We start from the raw sequence: 23,292 nt of genomic DNA on the forward strand, positions 1-23,292 counted from the left end.
GATAATGTCTGGTATTATCTTTGGCTCGGTATTTAAGATCCATCATCCCCTTCCGGGCCCAGCCTGGTCTCACTTTTCCCCTGATAATACCTTAACCTGACCCCCCAAAGAGCTTGACTGCACCCTTCCACCCTCGCTCCCCTCATGCTGTTCCCTCATCCAGGAATGCTGTTCCTCGTCCACCCATGTATCACATTTATACTCCCGTGTACTCCAGGCACATTGCTAGCCATCAGGTTAAGACCTGGCCCAAGTCCTTGCGGAGCTCCAACCTGAGAGGGAGGGACAGAAGGGTATTGATAGAATTCCCCAGCTGACCCATGATCCATTTTTGGTGAATTATCCCTTTTCTGATTCTCACAGGAAACACAACAGTGAAACATGGATTTTATCCCCACTTTGGAAATACAAGAATTAATTTGGGGAGTCAGAACTTCATGGAGATGTCACTGAACAGGTGGAAGAGCTGGGTCCAAAGCTAGGCCTACATAATTTTTAAAAATATGTTTGTGAGGGAGCTGTAGTGAATCATAGGGGTTCTTTCTATATTCTGCCTATGAATCCTTTGGCAGAACGTGTGCACTGCCAGTTTGTGGCTGGCCTTTTAGCTCTCTTAATGGTGTCTAGATGAAAAGAAGTTCTTAATTTTTTTCAAGATTTTTTTATTTATTCATGAAAGACACACAGAGAGAGAGAGGCAGAGACATAGGCAGAGGGAGAAGCAGGCTCCATGCAGGAGCCCAATGTGGGACTTGATGCTGGAACTCCAGGATCACCCCCTGAGCCAAAGGCAGATGCTCAATTACTGAGCCACCCAAGCATCCCATAGTTCTTAATTTTAATTCAGTACAGCTTATCTAACCTTCTAAGGTTAACTTTTTTTTTTTTTTTTTTGGAGTCTTATTTAGGAAATATTTGCTGCCCTCAGTATCATGATGATATGCCCCTTTGTTTTATTCTAGGAGGTTCTCTATTTTACCTTCCACATCTAAATGTATAAAGTTTAGGAGCTTGGCAATATCTAGAAAGAGTTGCAGGGAACACAGAGGATCCAGGCCACAAGCCTAGGTCTCTCAATGGGAGGCCACCAGCCCTGCAGTGAGGAGCCCAGCCCTTCTGTCAAACTGTCCTGATTTGAAGCCCAGGCCTGCCACTTCCAGGCACCATGAGCTCTGACAAGTTGCCAGCCAGTGCCTCAGTTTTCTCCTCTGTAAAATGGAGAGGGCAAGATAAATTCCTTTTTTTTTTTTTTTTTTATGAATTCCTTCCTAAAGCTGAAGTCAGACCCAAAGGTTAATAGGGCTTTGACAAGACCAGGTTTCAAGTAAATGCTCAGTAAGGGTGAGCAACTCTAAGGGGTCTGAGGAAAAGGAAAGAAAAAGAGGTGAGAGAGGCCAGTGGGAAGACCCTTGTGCAGGGAGGCAGCCCACGGAGAAGAGAGTTGCCGGAAGGTGCATAGGGTCTGGATCACAATCAGCTACATTCATTGCAGGGCACTCACTAGATGTGCATTTCTGGGTTGTCGGTGTCCATTTTTAGCTGCTCCAGCAGGGAAGTTATGTTTAAAGAAAATGAGGTTCAGAGAACTTAAGTAACTTGCTCAAGTAACCTCATAGAGCAACAAAGGGCTGGAGTTAGGATTTGACGCCAGGTCCACACAATCCCACATGGCCCTCTTCCAGGCTGCAGAGAGATGGAGGATGCCAGGAACAGGGGGCCATTTGGCTTCAACAGCCTGGAGAGGATGCTTCCTGCGCATTCTTTGGCCAGACACTGGAATACTAAGATTTGAGTTGTCAGACACTGGGAAGAACATAAGTGGGGGGTTATGGGGGTGGGTTATAACAGGGTACTCAACTGAGACATGAACAAAAGAAGAAACGGGGCAGCTCTGAAGGGTGCAGCGTCAAGAACAGTGGTTCTCAAACTTAGAGGCAAGTCAAAGTAACCTGGGTGTTTATCGGTGCTCAAGGACCTGTGCCCTCTCCATTACTATTAGTAGGACTGTGGCCTGGGTGTCAGGATTTTTCAGAGTTCCCACTGTGGTTCCAATGTGAGCTAAGGTTGGAAACCACTCAAGTAGAGGGTTCTGCAGAGAAGGAAACAGGACCATTGTGTTGGTGAGAGGGTAGAGGGAAGCAGGTGGGAACATTCAAGAGGCTGAGGGTGGAGGGACCAAAGTGACAAAGGAAGGTCAAGGGCACAGAAGGAATTTAGTTTAAGATAGAAAAGGGAAATGACCACAAAAGGAATTTATAACCTAGATGGAGAAAAGACAGTTTCGCTCTATTGCCTCTCAACTGTGCCTGTGGATGGCAGCACCTGTCTTGAGCCTAGACTGTACCCGGGCTGGTGGCCAACAGGTAAGACCAAAGATGTGTGAACCAGGGTGTTGGAACTTTCAGGTGGAGTTAGCAGACTGGATCCAGGACCTCAGTCAAATACTGTGCACCCACCCACTCACCCATTATCTTTCCCTCCAAGTGGCCAGTGAGCACAGGTTTATTGCACCCCTGCTGCCTTGGGCTCTGAGGACTCAGGGCTGAGCCTACAAATCTGGCCTTGACCCTTTTGGATTTCAGTCTTTGGGGTGACACTGATAGTTGAGCTGTGAATTACAAATCAGAATGGAAAGTGACAGGATGGAGTTAGGGAGGGTGTGACAGGGGAGCACAGGGAAGGGGGACACACCAGATGTGAAAGGTCATGAGGGGTCAGTGAGGTCTGCAACATGAAGGATGAAAGGCATTCTGGGGGGAAGTGGGGTGGAGGAGAGCACAGGAGAATGTTCTGGGTAGAGAGAATAGTAGGTACAAAGGTTTGGATTAGTGTATTTTAACAACTGGGAGAAGCTTCTAGGGCCTGGAGCACAGAGAGTGTGTTGTGTTCTAGTCTAGGGAGAGTAGGTGGGGAGCCCCCGAGGGGTTCTGAGCTGGGGGAGACAGGATCAGACTCGTGTTTTGAAAGGACTCAGCCTACTCTTGAGTGGATAGATGGGGGCAAGACCGGAGTCTAAAGACCAGTTAAAAGATGCTCAACATCAGGGAAATCGAAGTCAAATCCACAGTGATATTCCACTTCACACACACTAGGAGGGATGTAACAACAAAAATGACAGCAAATAATAAATGTTGGTGAGGATGTGGAGACGCCGGGACGCCTGGGCACTGCTGGTGGGAATGCAAAATAGCGCGGCCCCTGTGGAAAACAGCTTGGCAGTTCCTTCAAAAGTCAAACACAGAATTACCAGCTAACCTGGCAATGCCACTCCTAGGTATGCACCTGAGAGCTGCAAAGAGCCTCCGACAGATTTTTGCACACCAATGTTCATAGTAAGCATTATTCACAATAGCCAAAAGGTACAAACAACCCAAGCGTCGTCAACGGATGGACAAAGGAAATGTGGTCTCTGCACACCATGACCATTAGTCGCCACTAAAAAGGAATGAAGTACTGGGTCATGCAACAACATGGATGAGCCTAGAAAACATTACACTGAGTCAAAGAAGCCAGACGCAAAGTTCCCCTGACGCGAAATATCCAGAATCGGCAAAGCCCTAGGCAGAGAGCAGACTGGTGGTTGCCAGGGGCTGCGGGGTGGGGGAGTGACTCCTTAATGGGGTCTCCTTTTGGAGTGATCTGCAACTAGAGGGTGGTGGTGGGCGCGCAACACTGTGAATGTACTTAGTGTAACTGAATCATACGCTTTGAAGTAGTTAAAGCGGTCAATTTTATGGGTATTTTACCACAATAAAGAAAGAAAAACTGTCATTGTGTCGCGAGTGAGAGGCCTCGCGAGTTCCCACAGCATTTTTCCTTCTTCATCCAGCAAACAGCGGGCAGTTTAGCTGGTGGTGTTCTTAGCCTTTGCTCCCCAGGAGAAGAGCCCTACCTGCCCCCGGACGCCTTGGCCCCCCAGTGGCAGCCTGGGGCCGGCAGGAGCGGGCGGACGCAGCAGCACCCGGTGGGCAAACCCTGAGGCCGGAGCCGGACCTCTCAGACCCGGACCTCGGTCGTCGCCTCCAGAGCTTTATCTGCGGGGCGGAGCGCCCTCGGGGGGCGCTGGGCGAGCAATCAGGGCTGAGGCGGTTGCGCTCCGAGGCCCGGCGCGGTGCGCGGTGGTTGTGCTCCTCGGTGGCTCCCCAAGCCCGGGAATTCCTGCTCTCTCGGCACTAGGGCCTCCCCGGGAATTCACCTGGACGTCCGACGTCGACGTGAGTGGGTAAGCGGTCGAAGCCTGGCACCAAACGCTTCTCCATTCAGTAAGGGGCCCGCTGGCCCGGAGTGAAGGGGCCAGGCCCGCCTCGCCCGGGGAGCCCCCCGCCCCCGACTCTGTGGTAAAACGAGCCGCGGGGAGCGCTGGCAGCTGGCAGCTGGCGGAGGGCGCGGCGGGGGCCTGGGGCTGAGGCGCCCGCCGGGCAGCGAGGGGGCTGGGCGGAGGCGGGGGGCCGGCGGGGCGCAGGGGCACGGCCCGGGCTAGGCCCCCGCCCCCGCCCCCGCCCCGCCCCCGCCCGCCGGGTGCCCGCGCCGCTGCTCGCCGCTCCCTGGCCGCGGGGCTGGCCGGCCGCTCGTGCGAGCCCCTCCCTCCCCGGGTGCCTCCCCTCAGCCACCTCAGCCGCGGCCCCGCTGCAGAACGCTCCGGTTCTGGAACGCAGCCCCGTCTCCGCCCTCGACGCCCCTTACCTGCCGAGGCATCTTTGGGCGACACCCCGCCCTCCGGCCCCGGGCCCGCGGGCAACCGGGCGCCCCCTCGGGCTTCCAGGCGGCGCCTCTGAGACTTGCCGGGGAGGGCGGACGTCGGACCGAGGGCCACCTGGAAAGTCTGCAAGGCGCCGGCGCAGCGTTCTAGGGGTCCCCGGCCCGCGTGCACCCCACCCCCGCGGCGGCCCCCGCGGCGGCGGGCCTGGGCTTCCCGCGCCCTGCAGGGAGGGACGCGGCCGCCGGGGGCAGCAGGGCGCCGAGGCGGGCGGCCGGCGGCTGCTAATGGCTTCTCGCGCCCGGGGGCAGGTCGCGGGCCCCGCGCGCACAGGCCCGACGCCCCTGCCCTCCTCGCACCGCGGCTGACGGGGCGCGGGGGCGAGAGCGCGCGCCCAGCCGCCGGGGACTGAGGCGGCCGCGGACGGCTGCCAGCTGCCCCCCACGCGGCGCCGCGGCCCGGGCGCCCGGATCCGCAGCCTCGGGTCCCCACCCGGGAGCATGCGGGCCAAGGGCGGGTGGCCCAGCTGCCCCTTACCGTGCGGCTGGAGGAAACGGGCCGGGCAGCGCGGGGCCGGGGGCTGGGCCTCGGCCGAGCGCGGGTCCCAGGAGCCGGCGCGGCTGGAGGTGACCCCGCACGATCACCGGAGCCACCGGGCCCGCGCGCCGCAAGGAGCAGGGAGCGCTGGAGCAGCCCGAGGCCCGGCGCAGGAGCCCGGGCCCAGCAGAGCGGGCTCGGCCCCAGGGCTGGAGCCCCGGGAGCCCTGGGACGTGCAGGATTTGCTGGGGACCACGTGGTCTGTGCGGCGTCCCCGCCTGAGCTGGGGGAAGGGACTGTAGGGAGCTCTCAGCCCGAGGACTAGGGACGCGGGGAGGCCACCGTCGACCTGGGCCTGTGGGAGGGGGTGTCCTCAGGTCCCTATCAAGAGACAGGGTAGCACACAGTGGGGTGTGGTCTGCCGACTGTGGGGTCCGCAGAGGCGGACTGGGTCCAGAGGCCGCTTCTCACAACCCCTAGCCCTAGTGTCAGGAGGAGGGGGATGCCAGCCCAGGGGTAGCTGTGCTGGGCCTCTTGTCCCCCCCAGATGACACTGGAGCCTCGTCCTGCTTTAGCCTTTCTCCCCAGGCTGTCCCCTGACCTGCTGGGTGCCTGTGGGCAGCCACATTGACCGCTGACCTGGACAGGCCAGTTGCCTCCTTACCTGGGTGGGACAGGACCAGATGTTCTCTGAGGGCCCTTCCAGTGTGACAGGCTGGGCCGGAAGGGTGTGCTAACTGGGCTAAGGGAGAAAGACTATTTAATCCTGGCCCTTCCAGACCCACAGCTCCAGTTCAGAAAAATAGAAGAGCTTTTGTGAGGGAACAGAAGTCTCTGGTGCCATGGCTCCTTTGACCCTGGTAAGGCTTCCATTGGACCCAGGCAGCTCTGCGCTGGAGTAATGAGCACTGAGGATACAAGATGGTAGGACTACTGGGATGATGGAGCCATGTGACTTCATGAGGCTCTGCAGGTATCTTTCTTCTTCCTCTTGTCCTCGGGATCCGAACAGAGGACCTGTCCTGGACAGTAATAAACCTAGAGAGAGAAAATCCTCAGGGACCATCTGGTGGGAAGGGCCTGGAGTTCTGGGACCAGCCCCCACCCTGCACTGACAAGAGCCTGAGACCCAGAGAGATTGTGGTCACACAGGACACCAGTAGCAGATCCCAGACAGTAGGTTCTGTCCTTAGTGGCTTTTGACCCTCCTAGAATCCCTGCCTTGGTCTTGCCATGGCACAGAAACTGCCAGACCCTGCCAGGAGCCAGGACTGTGGAGACCCAGCTAGTGGCTGCTCATGAACCAGGATGACTTGGGGAGTGCTGTACCCTTCCCACCTGGGTAAAAGACCACATTAGCAGCTGATCTGCTCTGTGACCAGAGGTAGTGCCATCCATCTTTGGGCCTGTTTCTTAAGTAAATTAAGGACTTGGACACCATGACCTGGGGCACTTTGGTCTTAGGGTATCATCTGGAACTGCCCAGAGGAGTAGGGTCAGATAGGGGGAAGAAAGCCCGTGCTCCTTCCTATGTTCTGGGAGCTCCAGGGTCTGGCCTCTACTCATGCTCAGCTCCCAGGATCCTGGGGGCAGAGAGCAGTGGGACTTCCACACAGTGGCATCCCCAGGATGATGCTCTGCTGAGGTCCTACAGCACATCTTTGGCTTTCTAACAGGAATGGTTCTTTTGAAATACACAAGACAGCATCCTTAGCCAACCATGTCTGCTCAAGCTACAGAACATGCAGGACCAAGTGTCAGTGGCCTATGGGGGTGGGGCATACAGCCTGTGTACATAGGGTACATTGTATGTGTCTGTGTATGATTATGTGTGTGTTTATGGGATGGTCTGTGGAAGAGAGGTCTGAAGGCTCCCTGTGTATGACTGTGTGCAGGTTTCATTTTCACTCCTTAGAGGACTGAGACTGAACATCTCTTACTTTATTAGTCATCTTGATATTTTTTTTAAAAACTGCCTGTTACTGTCATTTGGGCAGGGGTCTATTAGATTACATATCTTTCTCTTGATTGTAAGACCTATCTTTACATATTAAATATATCATAAATCTTACAAAGGTATTTCCACTTTTTGTGCTTTATTTTTAACTTCATTTGGGATTGTTAAAAACATAAATATGTAATTTTGAAAAGTCACTGTATTGGTATTTTCCCTTATGGTTGGTTTCTAGCTTTCATATGATGCTTAAGAAAGGTTATCTCCCTTCCATGAAAATAAAAAGTTTACTCATCTTTTCTTTCTAAGGAAATCTTTATTATTTATCCTCTTTACAAAAGTGATGCATGCTTGGCATCAAAAGTGAAAGGGAAGTAAATTTAGGTAAAGTGACTATCTTCATGAATTATCCTATCCAAGAACAAGGTTTCTTTCTTTTCCCCATATACTTTTCCTTTTGTGGCTCCCAGTGTGTGGAGATTTCTTTCTCCATATAGATCCTGTGTAAAAATTAAGTTTATACCTAGGAGATCCATTTTTCTTGATGCTATTGGGAATGGGATCTTTCATCATATTTTCTAACTTGTTGTTGGTATAAGACAAGCTATTTATTTTTAGATGTTACTTTTTAACCAGTCATCATTCTTGATTCTTAAAGATGGAAAATGCCATATTCATTTCCCTCAGAGTTTCCCACCAGGGTGAATCTGATGAAACTTGATCCATTTCATTAATCTTGAGAGTTTCCTAAGAAATATCCTTCTCATTAGGATTTGCCTTCACTATGGACACTCTGATGCTGACTAAGTTGGAAGGTAAACCTGAAGGCTTTCCCACACACATTACACAAGTAGGGTTTCTTCCAAGTATGGACAGTCTGATGTATAATGCAGTCAGAACTATAGCTAAACCCTTTGCCACACTCCACACATCTAAAGGGTTTCTCCCCAGTGTGGCTTCTCTGATGCCGAATTAAATGGGCATTAACATGGAAGGCTTTTCCACACTCCTTACATTGAAAGGGTTTCTCTCCAGTATGGATCCTCTGATGTACAATGTAGTCAGAACTACAGCTAAATGCTTTTTCACATTCCATACATTTGAAAGGTTTCTCCCCAGTATGTATTCTCTGATGCCGAGTTAGTTTGGCATTGATACTGAAGGCTTTCCCACATTCCTTACACTGATAAGGCTTTTCTCCAGTATGGATTCGGTGATGATCAAGTAGGTTCCTTTTAGAAGTAAAGCATTTCCCACACTCCTTACATTCAAAAGGTTTCTCCCCAGTGTGAATCCTCTGATGCTGCATTAATTTTGCATTAACATTGAAGGCCTTTCCACACTCATTACACTCATAGGGCTTCTCCCCAGTGTGGATTCTCAAATGCTGCCGTAGCTGGGAATTACACCTGAAAGCTTTCCCACATTCGTTACACTCATAAGGTTTCTCACCCGTGTGGATTCTCTGGTGCTGGATTAACTTCCCTTTGACACTAAAGGCTTTCCCACATTCGGTACACTCATAGGGTTTCTCACCCGTGTGGATTCTTTGATGCTGAATGAGTTTTGCATTATTACTAAAGGCTTTCCCGCACTCTTTACACTGATAGGGCTTCTCCCCAGTGTGGATGCTCTGATGCTGCCGCAGCTGGGAGCTGCACCTGAAGCCTTTCCCACATTCATTACACTCATAAGGTTTCTCTCCAGTGTGGATTCTTTGATGTTGAATTAATTTTGCATTAACATTGAAAGCTTTCCCACAATCACTGCATTCATAAGGCTTCTCTCCAGTGTGGACTCTCTGATGTGTGATGTATGCAGAACTGCAGCTGAAGCCGTTTCCACATTCCTTGCACTGATAGGGCTTCTCTCCTGTATGGATTCTCTGATGCCGACTTAGACTCCCGTTAACACTGAAAGCTTTCCCACACACCTTACACTGATAGGGCTTCTCCCCACTGTGGATTGTCTGATGTGTGATATAATGGGAACTGTAACTGAAGCTTTTCCCACATTCCACACATTTGAAAGGTTTCTCCCCACTATGAAGTCTTTGATGCCAAATTAATTTTGCATTAATGCTAAAGACTTTGCCACACTCCTTACACTGATAGGGCTTCTCCCCAGTGTAGCCATCTTGATGCTGAGAGTTACACCTGAAGGTTTCCACTAATTCTTCACATTTAAAAGGTCTTTCCCCAGAATTAATTATTTCATGCTGAAGAAGTTTTGTGTCAAAGCTGAAGGCTCTCTCCAATGCTATACGTTCAGGGGGCTGTTCTCTAGGGGCGACAGTGTGACATTGATCCAACTTTGAACTCTGACTAAAGAAACACTCTATGGAGCTGGTGTCGTCTTTCACTGTTCCGTCAATGACACTGCTGTTTTCTTTCTTCATGCTTCCAACTAAATGGACTTCCTGCTGTTTCTCTAGAATACAAGGTTCTGAAAAGTCTGTTTCCTGGGAAAAGTCTCTCTGAAGTTCAAATGATGTACTATGTTTTTCTTCATACATTTCCTTTGTCAAATTATTGTCAGTCTGGATATCAATATCTACTATAAAAAAACAGAAAACAGAAAAAGGTCATGTAAGAACCATGTTAGAAAAAAGAAAAGAACTGTGGTCAAAAGAATAAAGAATCGTATTTAACCAAAGGTCTCTTGAAAATTGCCAAACTCGGCCAAAGAATCTAAGGTTCATCCATAAGGTGGAATAATATGTAGCTGGTAAAAAGGAAAGAAAGGAAAGGAAGAAAGAAAAGAAGAGAAGAGAAGAGAAGAGAAGAGAAGAGAAGAGAAGAAAAAGAAAAAGAAAAAGAAAAAGAAAAAGAAAGAAAGAAAGAGAGAAAGAAAGAAAGAAATCCATATATGCTGACACGAAAAGATGTCCATGATACACTGTTAAATGGAAAAGCAAGCAGAGAAATGGATGTAAGGTAGATTCGTCTGTATAAAGGAAAAATAAAATAGGCCATTATATACTTATATATTTGTATGTGTATGGCTAGAAAACTGGAAGAATACACAAGAAACTGAGCAAATTGGTACAGGAAATTTGGGAGACTTTTTTCTACAATATGCTTTATACACCTTCTGTATAGTTCTGAGCATGAATGATTTATAAAGGTTACCAACCTCTATGCAAATAACCAAAACAAAATGGTTAAATGTGACAGGAATGGAAGAAAATCCTAGGTTTTATCCACCAGATGAGCATTCTTCCTATCACACCACACCTTAATATACTCAGCAGTTTCGTCTCAGCTATTCTTGTGTCCCTAAGTCCCTTGTTGATATAAATGGAAACTGCTCAAGAAGGAAAAAGCACAGGATCCAACAACATGTAGCAACATTGAAGATGGCAAGAGTTTGCAGCACCAGGAGGTGAAAGGGAGAGAACTTGCTTTTCTTGGAACTTAAACTCTTGGCTTTCCAAAATTTCTCCTTCACCTTCTTTTTTCTCTGCTTAGAGAAGGAGACTTTAGGCTCTCTTGATCTCTTCAATCCATCTCTTCCCAACCCTCCAGAACACTGCTGCATTCTCCTTGCCTTTCCTTCTTCCTCTTCCCTCAATCCTGAAAGTCATCAGTCCCTAATGTTTTTGTTTTTTTTTTTAAGATTTAATCAATTCATTTGACAGAGAGAGAAAGCACACAAGCAGGGGGAGAGGCAGAGGGAGAGGCAGAAGGAGGCTTCCCACTGAGCAGGGAGCACAATCTCAGGATCCTGAGATCATGACCTAAGCCAAAGAAGACGCTTAACCAACTGAGCCACCCAGGTGCCCCATCCCTAACATTCTTTCTGGAATCCTTATAGTCCCAGTAGGGAATTAGGTATCTGTTCCCAAATTTCTCAAAATTGCCCTCAAAATGCTGCCTCTATTTTTCTTTTCCCATCTGTCCTCAACCACATGTAGTAAGTCGCCTCAAGAGACCCAAATGACCTGAATTTCCCTAGCAAGCATTTTCAAAACACGGGTTGGTCTTTACCCAATATCAGAAACGTGCAAAGAAAAATCAAGTTACATGAAATACAACCATCTAACAACCACATCTAATCTTCTGATGTATCTCCTCCCCCAATCATTTTCCTTCCAGTTTTCTAAAAAAAAATTTTGAAAGATTTTACTTATTTATCTGAGAGAGAGAGAGAGAGAGAGAGAGAGAGGGAGAGGCAGGTTCCCCAAGGAGCAGGGAACCCAATGTGGGACTTGGCCCCAGGACCCTTGGGATCATGACTGGAGCCGAAGGCAGACACTTAACTGACTGTCCACCCAGGTGCCCCTAAAAATGTTTTCAAAATTGAAAATATTTTTCTTTCTTAACATTAATAATGACGATTTTCCAGTATCTTTAGATATTCTGTAAAAATATTTTTTAAATTGCTAAATAGCACTCCATCCTGCAGAGGTATTTTATTTTAACCAATTCTCTGTATACTGAATTCCCACATTTTATTATATAAAATTATGATCAACTCTTGTGCATGTACATCTTTGTCTGTATCTGATTACTTTATCAGGATACTCTAAGAAGGAATATCCAGACTATCAAGGACAAACTTTTAAAAGGCCCTTGAGAAGTATTTTCTAGAAAGACTACTGATCCACATTCATCTCCAAAAGTCTATTCCAGTTTGATTTATTGTTCTAGTATGAACTAGGGAAACTGAAGGAACTCCATGAAAAACTGCTTTTTGCTTATTTTCCTGCTTCTATTCTTGCTAGGACCTGTACCGCTGCCTTGTGTATGTCTTATAGTATAAATGATATCTGTTTTTCTTATAAGGGCCAAGAAGTTAAGGAGTTTTCAGCGTCTTCCAGCACAGGTGATAACATCTAAGGAATGACCAAGCAAGGCCATCATGTACATTTTCTAGACCATTGACTCTAGACATCTTAATATCCAAACCTCCTGACTCCAGGGAATAAGTGCTTTATAGAGGACACCTGAACACTTGTCTTTATTCTGACCAGTTCCTGGGTGCCTGAAGAGGACATGTACACCGGACTCTAATCCTCAATAAAAACCAAAGACCCCGAACAAATGAGATATTCACTTTCTTTTCCTTTCTGAGGCTCCCAGACACTCCATCTGCTATACTCTATCATTTATGCTATTCAATAAACTCCTCTCTCACTTCCTCCTGGCTCATATTTGATTTCTATCCTGTTCAAAGCCAAGGACCCTCATGGTGGGTCCTGCAGGACCCCCTTTAGGTCCTTGGACCCAGCCTGTCTATGTCAAATATGTTAGGTGAAACATCTCTGTTTTAATTTATATTTCATTGGTTTTACTGAGGGTGAAGATTTTTCATATTGATTAAAATATGTACTTCTGGGGATCCCTTGATGGCTCGGCGGTTTGGTGCCTGCCTTCGGCCCAGGACATAGTCCTGGGTGCCCGGGATCAGGTCCCATATTGGGCTCCCTCTGTGGAGCCTGCACCTCTCTCTGCCTGTGTCTCTGCCTCTCTGTGTGTGTGTGTCTCTCATGAATAAATGGATAAAATCTTTAAAATTAAATTAAATTAAATTAAATATGTACTTCTTATGTGGGTCACTTAAAATATGCTTTGACAATTTTTCTGTACTAGTGACCTTCAATTTACCAAATCCTACAATGTGGCAGATGCTACCAGTTATTTAACCAATATCCAATCTCCCTTTCATCCTTACTAGTATATCCTCCAATTTTTTTGAGGTAGCAATAAAAACTACAGATAAAAACTATATTTTTCCACCCTCTCTTGCAGTGGTGGGGGGGGCATAAGACAGTTTCAGCAAATGAGATTTAAATAGAAGTCATTGGGTGGGCCTTCTAAAAGTTTTTTTTTTTTTTTAAGATTTTATTTATTTATTCATGAGAGACAGAGAGAGAGAATGGCAGAGACACAGGCAGAGGGAGAAGCAGGCTCCATGCAGGGAGCCCGATGTGGGACTTGATCCCAGGACTCTAGGATCACGCCCCAAGCCAGAAGACAGATGCTTAACTGCTGAGCCACCCAAGCGTCCCAGTTTTTTAAGAGTCAACTCTGCTGATGTGGGCCTTGTGCCCTTTACCTACTTTCCCCTCCTGTCTGCCTAAAAGCCATTTGATTCCTCACTTCAGTTAACCTACACACACCAATTAATGTTTTCATTCTTAGCTAAGATCATGATGGGTTATTTGAAAACTTTAAAGACTTCAGGATTATCTGCTGCTTATGGAATGAAATCCAGACTCCTTTTTTTTTTTTTTTAAAGATTTTATTTATTTATTCATGAGAGACAGAGACAGAGACAGAGAGAGAGAGAGAGAGAGAGAGAGAGAGAGAGAAGCAGAGACATAGGCAGAGGAAGAAGCAGGCTCCATGCAGGGGGCCTAATGTGGGACTCGATCCTGGGACTCCTGGCTCATGCCCTGGGCCAAAGGCAGGCACTAAACCGCTGAGCCACCCAGGGATCCCTTAAATCCAGACTCCTTTGAGGTCCACAACATCATCTCTTTTCCCTTAAACTTTTCAATTTACAAACATGTCCTCCTTGGTCAGGGATCATCTGGTTGAATGACCACAAGGAACAAAAATCCACTGAAACTATCTTTTTAATAAGGAGGATTCACTGAAAGGATACACGACAATCTATGGACCACAAATGCAGGAAGTAAATGGGAAATCATCTGGCAACTACTCTGCTTAAGCCAACAGGAAGCTTGCTACTTCAACTATGGTCTGGGAACCAGAAACATTGGCAGAACCTGAGAATTAATAGAATTGCAGAATCTTGGCTCTATGCCAGACTTACTAAATGACAATATATATATCTGCATGACACCCCAGTGATTCATTTGCACATCATTTGAGAAGCACTTTCTCCCTTCTGCCTTATTTCCCACATCTTACTATATACAGTTGTCTCCTCAAAAAAAAAATAAAAAATAAAAATAAAAACTAATACTTCACTGAGCATACACAGTAAGTTAGACACTTAATATGTATTATATAATCCTCAAACCCACAAGACCAGCACTATTCTATCACTTTATTATTCCATTTTCAGAGATAAAAACACTGAACCTTGGAGAACTCAAATAACTGACCTGCTCAAAGTCACAACTAGGAAGTCATATAACTAGGAATAGTAGTTGGGACTGGAGCTCAGGGAAGTCTACTCCAAAGACTATACTTTTAACTGCCAGGCTATTCTCCCTTTCGGTATAAAAAAACCTGTTAATTCTCCATCTATCACATTAACTATACAATGCTTAGGAAGTAGCAAGGACCCCAAAACACCACATTCATTCATTTCATCTGAGAAAGGTAGAATTCCAAAATTAGGACTGGGATGAATTAGAATGAAGCATTTGAAAAAAGATCTGTTCTTAGAATTAGAAACAGCAAACTACAAAAATAGTCAAGTCTCAACTATACCTATCTCTATAAATCATCAACATTTATTTAAATTTTACTGTGTACAGCTGGCTCATAAATACGGCATGCTTATACGCTAAAGTTGACTTCTTAAAGAGTTAAACTCTCCCCCGTAAAAAACAGCCTGTGTGTCCCTTACCAGTCCAGAGGCCCTGGGGGCCTATTTCTGTTCCAGCTGCCAGCGGAGATGGGCCTTCCAGCTCACCTGCTCCCTCCAGTTGTGAGATCACAGCAGGTTTGAGAAGTGAAAATCCTGTTAAGGGGAAAAGAAATAGGAGAGACAGGTGAATAATCTCCCACAGAGGAGTTTTAAGCATCTCCTCAGGCTGTCCTTGGCAACGGGAAGGCAAAATAAGAGCACCAGGGGATCCCATGCCTAAAGACTATGGGAAAGTGAGGGGGTGGGGGGTTAAGTGGAAAGACCGGGGTTTGGAAGGTATATGTGTTTGGAGGGTGCCTGAAGTGTGAGAGTTGGGAATGGCCCAGACTTGGGCCCAGAAGACCTCAAGATATGCAGGTTGGGTAAAGGTGAACCTGAAGATAATACTGTGTGTGCAGCACAGTTTCTTTTTTCCTCAGTGTCCAAACCACAACTTCTAGAGGATGGATAAAGAGTGCACACCAGTCCCCAGCAAAGTCCTATACTGGCCCCAAAAGGGCTTGAAGTTCACCCTTCCCAGCAACCCTTGACACAAGGGGTATTAGGAATCTCAGCCTCTGGGGTTCCCACTCAGTAAAGAATTACCAGAGACCCCACCTCCAACCTGTTAGGGGGCTATAAGCCAGGAAGCCCTAACTGGCAGAGTCCGGGTCCCAGGGGGAGAGAGGCCTTACCCAAGGAGGCCACATTCCCATAATTCTCCAGCATCACATCCCTGTACAGGGCCCTCTGTGCAGGGGACAGGCCATCCCATTCCGTCTGGGTGAAGTACACAGCCACGTCCTCGAAGGTCACCGACTTCTGAAACAACAGGTTCCTGCTGCCCTAGGGCCAATTCCATGGCTCAGGCCCTAAGTGAGGGGCAGAGGGTAGTATAAGGGCTTGGGGAGGGAGCTCGTCAATAGTACAAAATTAATAACAAGGGGAAAGGTTAGAGAAATAGCACCTGGAAAGTAAACAGTGGAGAGTATCTGACTTCTCTCATGGCAGGGAAACCTCATGCCATATTTTACATTTATAAAAGATATCCTAAAAAAACAATTCCCATAATCAAGTTCCCCCAAAGTAACTCCATTCTTTCAGTAAAACCACATCCTCAGTGGCAGATGCAGCTCAGGACCAAGCCACGAGCATTCCCCCTTGAGACAGCTCTTCCATCCTGCCCCCCTCACCTATAAATCTCTAGCCACCCCAGAGAACAGCTATGGCTTCCATCTTGTCCAGCCCCCATCTGTCACCTGACTCCTGTCACTGCCCCTGCTTCAAGGGCTGTGTGGTTGCTTTAGCACCTCCAGCAGCTCAGTACTGCCCAGACTGGCTGGGGCAGGGGGCAGCAGCCCATTCTGCTTCCAGATGCATCTCACTGAAAATCCAACATTTTCTGTCATCCTCTCCCATTTATGTCTCTCATCCTTTCCAACTTTACCCAAGAACTCACTGTTTCTTCAAGAAGGTTTGGGAAAGAGGGCAGATTAGCCTTCCCATTGGCCAGCTATTCGGCCACCCTTCCAGCTGTTCCTCTTTGCATCATGACACCATGTGCTCAACACAGGCTCTGCATCAGGACTGATGCCTCCCTTTTGGGCGGCTGCAGCCTCTGGTCACTCTCTCTCTGCCCACCTCAGTCTTCTGTAACAACCTTAGGGACCCACTGGCAGGGATATGCTCTCATTCCTCTCTGCCAGGTTCTGTCTTGCTTCCTTCTCCTGACCTCCACCTATCAACAATTCCAGTCCAACTTCCGGATGAGTCTGCAAGTCACCCAACTGTGACCAAGGAACTTCTCTGAACAATATTAAATGTCTTCACTGCTACTGCCACTACCTTTACCCTGGTAAGCTGGTGCCTCCTCCTGAATTCAAACACCCCCCTACCATCTGTGCAGGAAACCTCAGCCAGAACCCTAAGGATTGTTCCTGATCCCTCCTTTTCCCATACCCTACCCCCCAATCCTTTGACTCTACATCCTAAATATTTTTATGTTAAGCATTAGTTGAATTGGATTCTTTTTTTTTTTTTTTTAACAACTACTTTCCTTGATGAAGCCCACATCACTTGGACCAATGGAATTCTTTCTGGAGTGGTCACCTTCCTTTTGAATCATCTCTAAAAATTATTCCCTACAAAGCCATCGCAATTCTGACCACATTAACTTCACTGGTTGCACACGTCACAGGGATAAGCAATTAAGAATGAAACACTGGTTGTGTGACCTTGGGCAAGGCACTCTACTCCCCTATGCCTTCACGTCTTTTGTGGCAGAATGAGCACAACACAGCACCTATTTCAGAGGCCAGGTGTCTGGACTGAACAATCCATGCAAGTGCTTTGTATGGTGCCTGCAGCACAGCAAGCCTCAAACGATGCTACTGGGACTGATTATTCCCAACCTGTAATCCATGGAGGTCCATGGATGTGCTTCAGGGTGTCCATGAAGTCCCTGAAATTGTATGGAAAATTTGGTTTGCATGTTTATTTTTCTTGGGGTGGGGAGAGGGTCCAGATCTCTTATGAGAGACCTAAAACTTGAGCCCCTGATTCCAAGCCCTGAAAGCCTCTCCAGGACAAAATGAGACATCCTGTTCCATTGGACTTCCTGTCTTTTTCCCTCTCCAGATCCTACTCTCAATTCCCCACCCCCCACCAAATTAGAGGCACAGCCACCCTTTGTGATGAGCTAGTCCTACTACTACTCCTCTTCACCTACACCCCGGTCCCTGAGCACCCTAATCTTCTGCTATCCTCCATGTGAATGGAGATTCACATCCATGCATGGAGTATCCTCCACGGGCAGCTTTCATGTTCCCTGTTCACCAGAGAAGCAAAGAACCTTGTTGTACAGAACATTTCACTCCTGCCTTCAGGGATGCTCTCCTGCTGCTTCCATCCCTTCACTTCACTGCTCTTCCTACAAGTTCCAGGCAGAAGTGAGGAGGGCCTCACCAGCTTCCCTTCCCAATTTTCTTCAATTTGAAACTGTTCAGAGGAAGAGCTGAAGGACCCACAGCTCACCTGGGGCCAGACTGTCAGAAGCATGGCTGCTATCACCTGCTCTCCCTCTCAGAGAAGGGCTGGAGCTGAGGAAAAAGAGAGAGGCAAGTGTGAGGCAAGCCCCATCCCAGGAGGAACAACACACCCCCTCACAGAAGATTTGAGACACAGGCAGCCGGTGTCCAGATAGGAGTCCAGTGGGAGCTGCCACAGGAAGAAGGGGGTGATCTGTTCACTGGCTTGGTGCCCAGGACCCCTCCCAGCCATGACACTGATGCTCACTGCCCGGAACCCTAGGATTTCACAATTCTGACACACATAAAATGTTTCCAGAGCCTAAAGCATAATAAACCAAAGACCTACATAGCAACAATTCAGCTCAAGAAATAGATCATCACCAAGATCTTGGACTTACTTGTTTTTCTCTAAACAAGAATCATCCTTAATTATTCTGCAAGAGAAGCCAGGCTGGCAGAAGCCAGCCCAGCACAGAGGCCCGAGTCAGGCCCCATGGAGCTGGAGGAGCCGTTCCCCTACCTCCTGCCTGCTCCCTCACACAGCAGAGTGTCCTCTAGTGCCCTCTCTGTCTGTAGAGACCTTGGGAAGCCAGCCTCCCACACAGCTCAGGCTTACCTTTGAGGTCCCAGGCTGCCTCCTCATGTTCTCCAGCCCTCTGATAGTACAGAAGCCAGGCCTCAGCTCCCTGAGAGAAGGGATCACTAGATCATCTAGGGTCCCATGACCCAGCACCCCTTGTTCACTGTATTCAACACACATGGACTGGTTATTTTTGGGTTTATACTGCTCCCAAAGTTAGTCTTGAAAACATGTGTTTTTCTGGGATGCCTGGGAGGCAAAGCAGTTGAGTGTCTGCCTTCAGCTCAGGTGGTGACCCTGGAGTCCCGGGATCAAGTCTCACATCAGGCTCCTCGCAGGGAGCCTGCATCTTCCTCTGCCTATGTCTCTGCCTCTCTCTGTGTGTCTCTCATGAATAAATAAAATCTTAAAAAAAAAAAAAAAGAAAAAAAAGAAAATGTTTTCCTAAAATATCTATGTCTTCTAGGATTTCAACTTGAGTGCAGAGTTGTGAAAAACACTGGTTCATGATTCTTTCCAATTCCTCCGAATCTGGAGCTACTTTGCTTTTCCCACTTCTTTTGAATATATGTGTTTTCTAAACTCTTTCCCCTTTGTTAATATTATGGATGGAGGGATCCCCTGGTGGGTCAGCTGTTCAGTGTCTGCCTTCGGACCGGGGCATGATCCCGGGGTCCCGGGATCGAGTCCCACATTGGGCTCTCTGCCTGTGTCTCTGCCTCTCTCTCTCTCTCTCTCTCTCTCTCTGTGTCTTTCATGAATAAATAAAATCTTAAAAAAATATATTATGGATGGAATGCGCCCCCCATCCCCCCAATTCATATGTTGAAATCCTATCCTCCAATATGACTACGTTTGGGATCTAGGACCTGTGAGGAGGTAATGAGGTGAACAAAGCCATAAGGGTGGGTCCCTACTCTGATAAGGCTGGTGCCCCCTTATAAAAGAGAGGAAGAGACACTAGAGTTCTTTTTTACCACATGAAGACAAAGTGAAAAAGCAGTCATCTGCAACCCAGGGAACCAAGAACCAAATTGTCTGGCACCTTTAAACTTGGGCTCCTCCAGAACTGTGAGAAATAAATTTCTGTTGGTTGAGGCATGCAGTCTATGGTATTCTGATCTGGTGGTCTGAGCAGACTCAAAGTTAAGTTGAACAATGGTTTGTCTATTTGAATGTTTTTTTCTCTTATTTTTAAAGTGCAAATTTTTCTATTTATTTACAACACTACTCTTTTCTATTTCCTTGTGGTTCATTAAGTTCTGCTTTGTTTCTTTAGCTCTGTGAGAGCTATACCTCTGTGAGAAGTACACCTTCTGTTCCACTCCAAATCCTCTGGTCTTAGTCCAGTGCCAGAGGCTTTGACCAGCTTTGCAGCGGTACAATCTACCAAAGTGTCCTCAAGGATCTACCACATGGGGCTGGCTCCTGCCCTGGGGTTTCTCTGGTGTCCTGTGTGGGACACTTGCTAGGTCTAAAAAGCAGAGAGGAGTTAATGTCTGTGAGGCCACCTATGACCAACAGGAGACAGGTCAAGGGATAAAAATTTTCCCCTTCAGTCTCCTACATGAAATTCCAAGGCTCCTCAAAGATCCTACAAGACTGAGCACTAGTCTTGCCTGTAGACAGGCCAGCCTGACAGTACAACCTCGTATTGGCTCTCCCTCCTGTTTCACTCCCCTTGTCTTTCACTCTGCCCTTGGAATACATTCCCAAGTGCACTGCCAGCACATAAACCTCTGTCCTATGTTCTGCTTTTGGAGGAAGCTAGACTACAAAAGGCTTTTTTCTACCTTCATGAGGTTGCATGATTTATTCATTTATTTTCATTCTTTCCTACCTAGCAATTAAAATTTATAAGGCCGGGATCCCTGGGTGACTCAGTGGTTTAGTGCCTGCCTTTGGCCTGGGGCGCGATCCTGGAGTCCCGGGATCGAGTCCTGTGTCAGGCTCCCTGCATGGAGCCTGCTTCTCCCTCCTCCTGTGTCTCTGCGCCTCTCTCTCTCTCTCTCTCTCTCTCTCTCATAGATAAATAAATAAATCTTAAAAAAAATTTATAAGGCCATAAATTTTCCCTCTGAATACACTATTAGCCACATGCTAGAGTTTTTAAAAAATATTTCATGTTTTAATGATATTAATTACATTTTGTAGCCTATAAGCACCTGTGTTTTATCTCTGATCACAGAATTGTTTAGGATAGTTTGTTGCTAATTTCTTCCCTGCTCATAATTTCTGGCTTTATTGCATGTGTTTAAATAGCCTGATCTATTTACCTCTGCTTTACAGATTTTTGAGGGCTTTTTTTTTTTTTTTTTTTTTTTTTAGCTAAAGTGTGAATGCTTACAAAAAAAACTTACTCTATGATAGAAGAACATATAGTTCTATTTGAATCTAATAAATCAACTCTACTAATTTTATTACATAGATATTTCTCTGTAATCCATGGCTACTTTTACCTAATTAAACTGAGCCAGCAGAGAGCAGACTCACACAAAACAGTGAGCCCACAGGTTATCACGGACAAATCTTTTCGAGTGTTTAAGACATGAGTAATTCTAACACTACTGAAACCGTAGGAGAAAACAGCAAAATAAGTTTCCAGGTCCTTTTCATGATGCCAGCACAACACTGATACAAAAACCACAGACCAGTCTCATTTATTAACACTGACAGAAAAATTACTCATATAAAGGAATAGACCCCAGTAGTTCATTAAAGTGACATACCATGACTAAAAAGGATCATCCTGTGAATGCAAGAATGCTTCATATTAGGATACAGGTTAGTATAATTTTCCACATGAATAAATCAAAGAAAGATAAACACACTCTCCATCCCAACAGATGCCAAAGGCATCTGAATAAAATTCAATATTCATGCTTACATTTTAAAACTTATGCTCTAGAGAAACCCTCATATGTAGAAAACATGTACAAAATTATTAACAGTCTCTGAAGAGCAAAAAACTAGAAACAACCTACAAATACATTGAAAATACATAAATAAATAAATAGGCCTATCATTTTTTAAAAGATTATTTATTCATGAGAGACACAGAGAGAGGCAAATATAAATATGAATGTTTAATAAATAATATATGTATATATGTTTCATGTTTTCATTACTATTTTATGATTTTAGTGTTGTATAATTTTCGTGATGGTATTGAACGAGCAATTCCGGAACTATTTTACGTGTATCCCAGGATCGAGCAAACCACCGATTACAATGTTGAAATCATCCCCGGGTCATCGTCACCCCACCGGCCCGAGCCTAGGGCCAAGTTACCTTTGAACTGCCCGCTCCAGACAGTGCCCTCCAGAAGCCGGGCTGCTTCTGCTCCGGGGTGACTGGGCTGGGCTCTGCTTGTTCTGTGCTCCCACTGAGCCTGTCAGGAGTCGGGAAACACAGTCCGGACTAGAAACGCCTGTAGGTGGGAGCCCCGCACCACGTCGACACGTCAAACGACTCGGCGCCACGATGCGCTTCACCCCTAATATTCCACCCCTGGCTGCCCCACACATCCCCGAACAGACGCGGCGCGGGGCTCGGCGGCCGGGACAGCAATCCACGCCTCGCCTCCCACGCGAGGGAACGTATTCGGTCATCAAGCCCGAGGCGGGCACACGGGACAGACGCGGGCCCCCGCCCTCCCCGGCCCCCGAAGCCCCAGCGGCAGCCCCACCGCAGCCACGGCCGCCCGCCAGGGCACCGCCCCCGCCTCGGGCAGCCCCGCACTCACCTCCGCCGCCCGCCGCGCCGCGGCGCAGCCGGAAGTGCGTCACCGGCCCCGGCGGAGCCTCTCTAGCAGCCGCGGTGCTCCTGCTCGGTGGTGCTCTGGCTGCGCCCCTGAGGCCCCCCCCCGGCCGTCTCCTGGGGGTCACGGCTGCAGGCCCGTTGTTCCTGGAGGTGGGCTGGGGTAGCGTCAGGCGGGAGCGCTGGATTCACCCCCGCGGGTGGATGGGGGAGTCCGTCCTTCAGGAATTAGAGTTTCAGGCCTGGGCTTGTGGATCTCAGACCTAAGGCAACCTTTTGTGACAAGTAATTCCCCAGTGAACGCTTTACTCCCTTGCCATGAAACTCATAGAGCCGGACTTAGAAGATTATAGGTAATATAAACAATCCACACTTTAGAAACTGATGAATGGGTAAAGAAGTTGTGAGATAGGTAGAGGTATGAATGGAGTATTACTCAGCCGTCAAAAAGAATGAAATCTTGCCATTTGCCATGACCTGGATGGTACTAGAGGGTATTATGCTAAATGAAATAAGTCAGAGAAAGACAAATAACCATATGATCTCCCATGTGGAATTTAAGAAACAAAACGGATGAACATTGGGGATAAAAAGAGAGAGGGAGAGGCAAACCATAAAACAAACTTTTTTTTAAAAAAAGATTTTATTTATTCATGAGAGACACAGAGAGAGGGAGAGACACAGGCAGAGGGAGAAGCAGGCTCCCCGTGAGGAGCCTGATATGGCACCGGATCCTGGGACCCCAAGATGATCACGCCCTGAGCCAAAGGCAGACGCTCAACCGCTGAGCCACCGAGGCCTTCCCATAAAACAAATTCTTAAGGGTAGAGAACAAACAGGGTTGATGGAGCGAGGTGGGGGCATGGGCTAGATGGGGGATGGGCATTAAGGAGGGCACTTGCTGTGATGAGCACTGGGTGTTGTATGTAAGTGATGAATTGCTAAATTCTACTCCTGAAACTAATGTTACACTGTATGTTAACTAGAATTTAAATAAAAACTTGAAAGTTAAAAAAAAAAAAAACACCTTAACAGTCTGCTTTAATAGAGGAGATATCAAAGGAAAATAATTTGCAAAAATACACATTTCAGCATGTATACGTCCGGTCATGACTGCTATGGACCTAATGAAGTCGTCAGATATTTGCCTTCTCACATGGAATGTGCCTGAATGCCACAGCCACAATGC

General features: G+C 47.4%; 1 protein-coding gene across 3 annotated transcripts; it reads right to left on the bottom strand.

The window, feature by feature from the left end:
- Positions 1 to 7,483: 7,483 nt before the first annotated feature.
- On the bottom strand, positions 7,484 to 22,251 carry ZNF23 (zinc finger protein 23). Of its 3 annotated transcripts, XM_072731573.1 has the most exons (7): positions 22,090 to 22,251; positions 21,636 to 21,774; positions 18,381 to 18,450; positions 17,769 to 17,833; positions 15,431 to 15,557; positions 14,736 to 14,849; positions 7,484 to 9,743 (listed from the first exon to the last, which is right to left on the bottom strand). In XM_072731573.1, exons 4-7 carry the CDS (start codon positions 17,790 to 17,792, stop codon positions 7,954 to 7,956), a joined length of 2,055 nt encoding a protein of 684 aa, XP_072587674.1. In that variant the 5' UTR covers positions 17,793 to 17,833; positions 18,381 to 18,450; positions 21,636 to 21,774; positions 22,090 to 22,251; the 3' UTR covers positions 7,484 to 7,953. The 3 variants fall into 3 exon arrangements, with proteins under 3 accessions (XP_072587674.1, XP_072587675.1, XP_072587676.1); XM_072731574.1 differs by lacking the exon at positions 22,090 to 22,251 and having other exon boundaries at positions 7,484 to 9,740; positions 21,636 to 22,079; XM_072731575.1 differs by lacking the exon at positions 22,090 to 22,251 and having other exon boundaries at positions 15,431 to 15,607; positions 21,636 to 22,079.
- Positions 22,252 to 23,292: the final 1,041 nt, after the last annotated feature.

Source organism: Vulpes vulpes, chromosome 12 (genome assembly GCF_048418805.1).
Source record: "Vulpes vulpes isolate BD-2025 chromosome 12, VulVul3, whole genome shotgun sequence".
Classification (NCBI taxonomy): Eukaryota; Metazoa; Chordata; class Mammalia; order Carnivora; family Canidae; genus Vulpes; species Vulpes vulpes.

What these genes read in the sequence shown, in the direction of transcription:
- ZNF23 (XM_072731573.1), bottom strand. Translation starts at nt 17,792, where the DNA reads ATGCTTCTGACAGTCTGGCCCCAG. An exon ending in TTCTGACAGTCTGGCCCCAG is followed by an intron (nt 15,558 to 17,768) that starts GTGAGCTGTGGG and finishes CTGTTGTTTCAG; the next exon opens with AAGTCGGTGACCTTCGAGGA. An exon ending in TGGGAATGTGGCCTCCTTGG is followed by an intron (nt 14,850 to 15,430) that starts GTAAGGCCTCTC and finishes TCCCCTTAACAG; the next exon opens with GATTTTCACTTCTCAAACCT.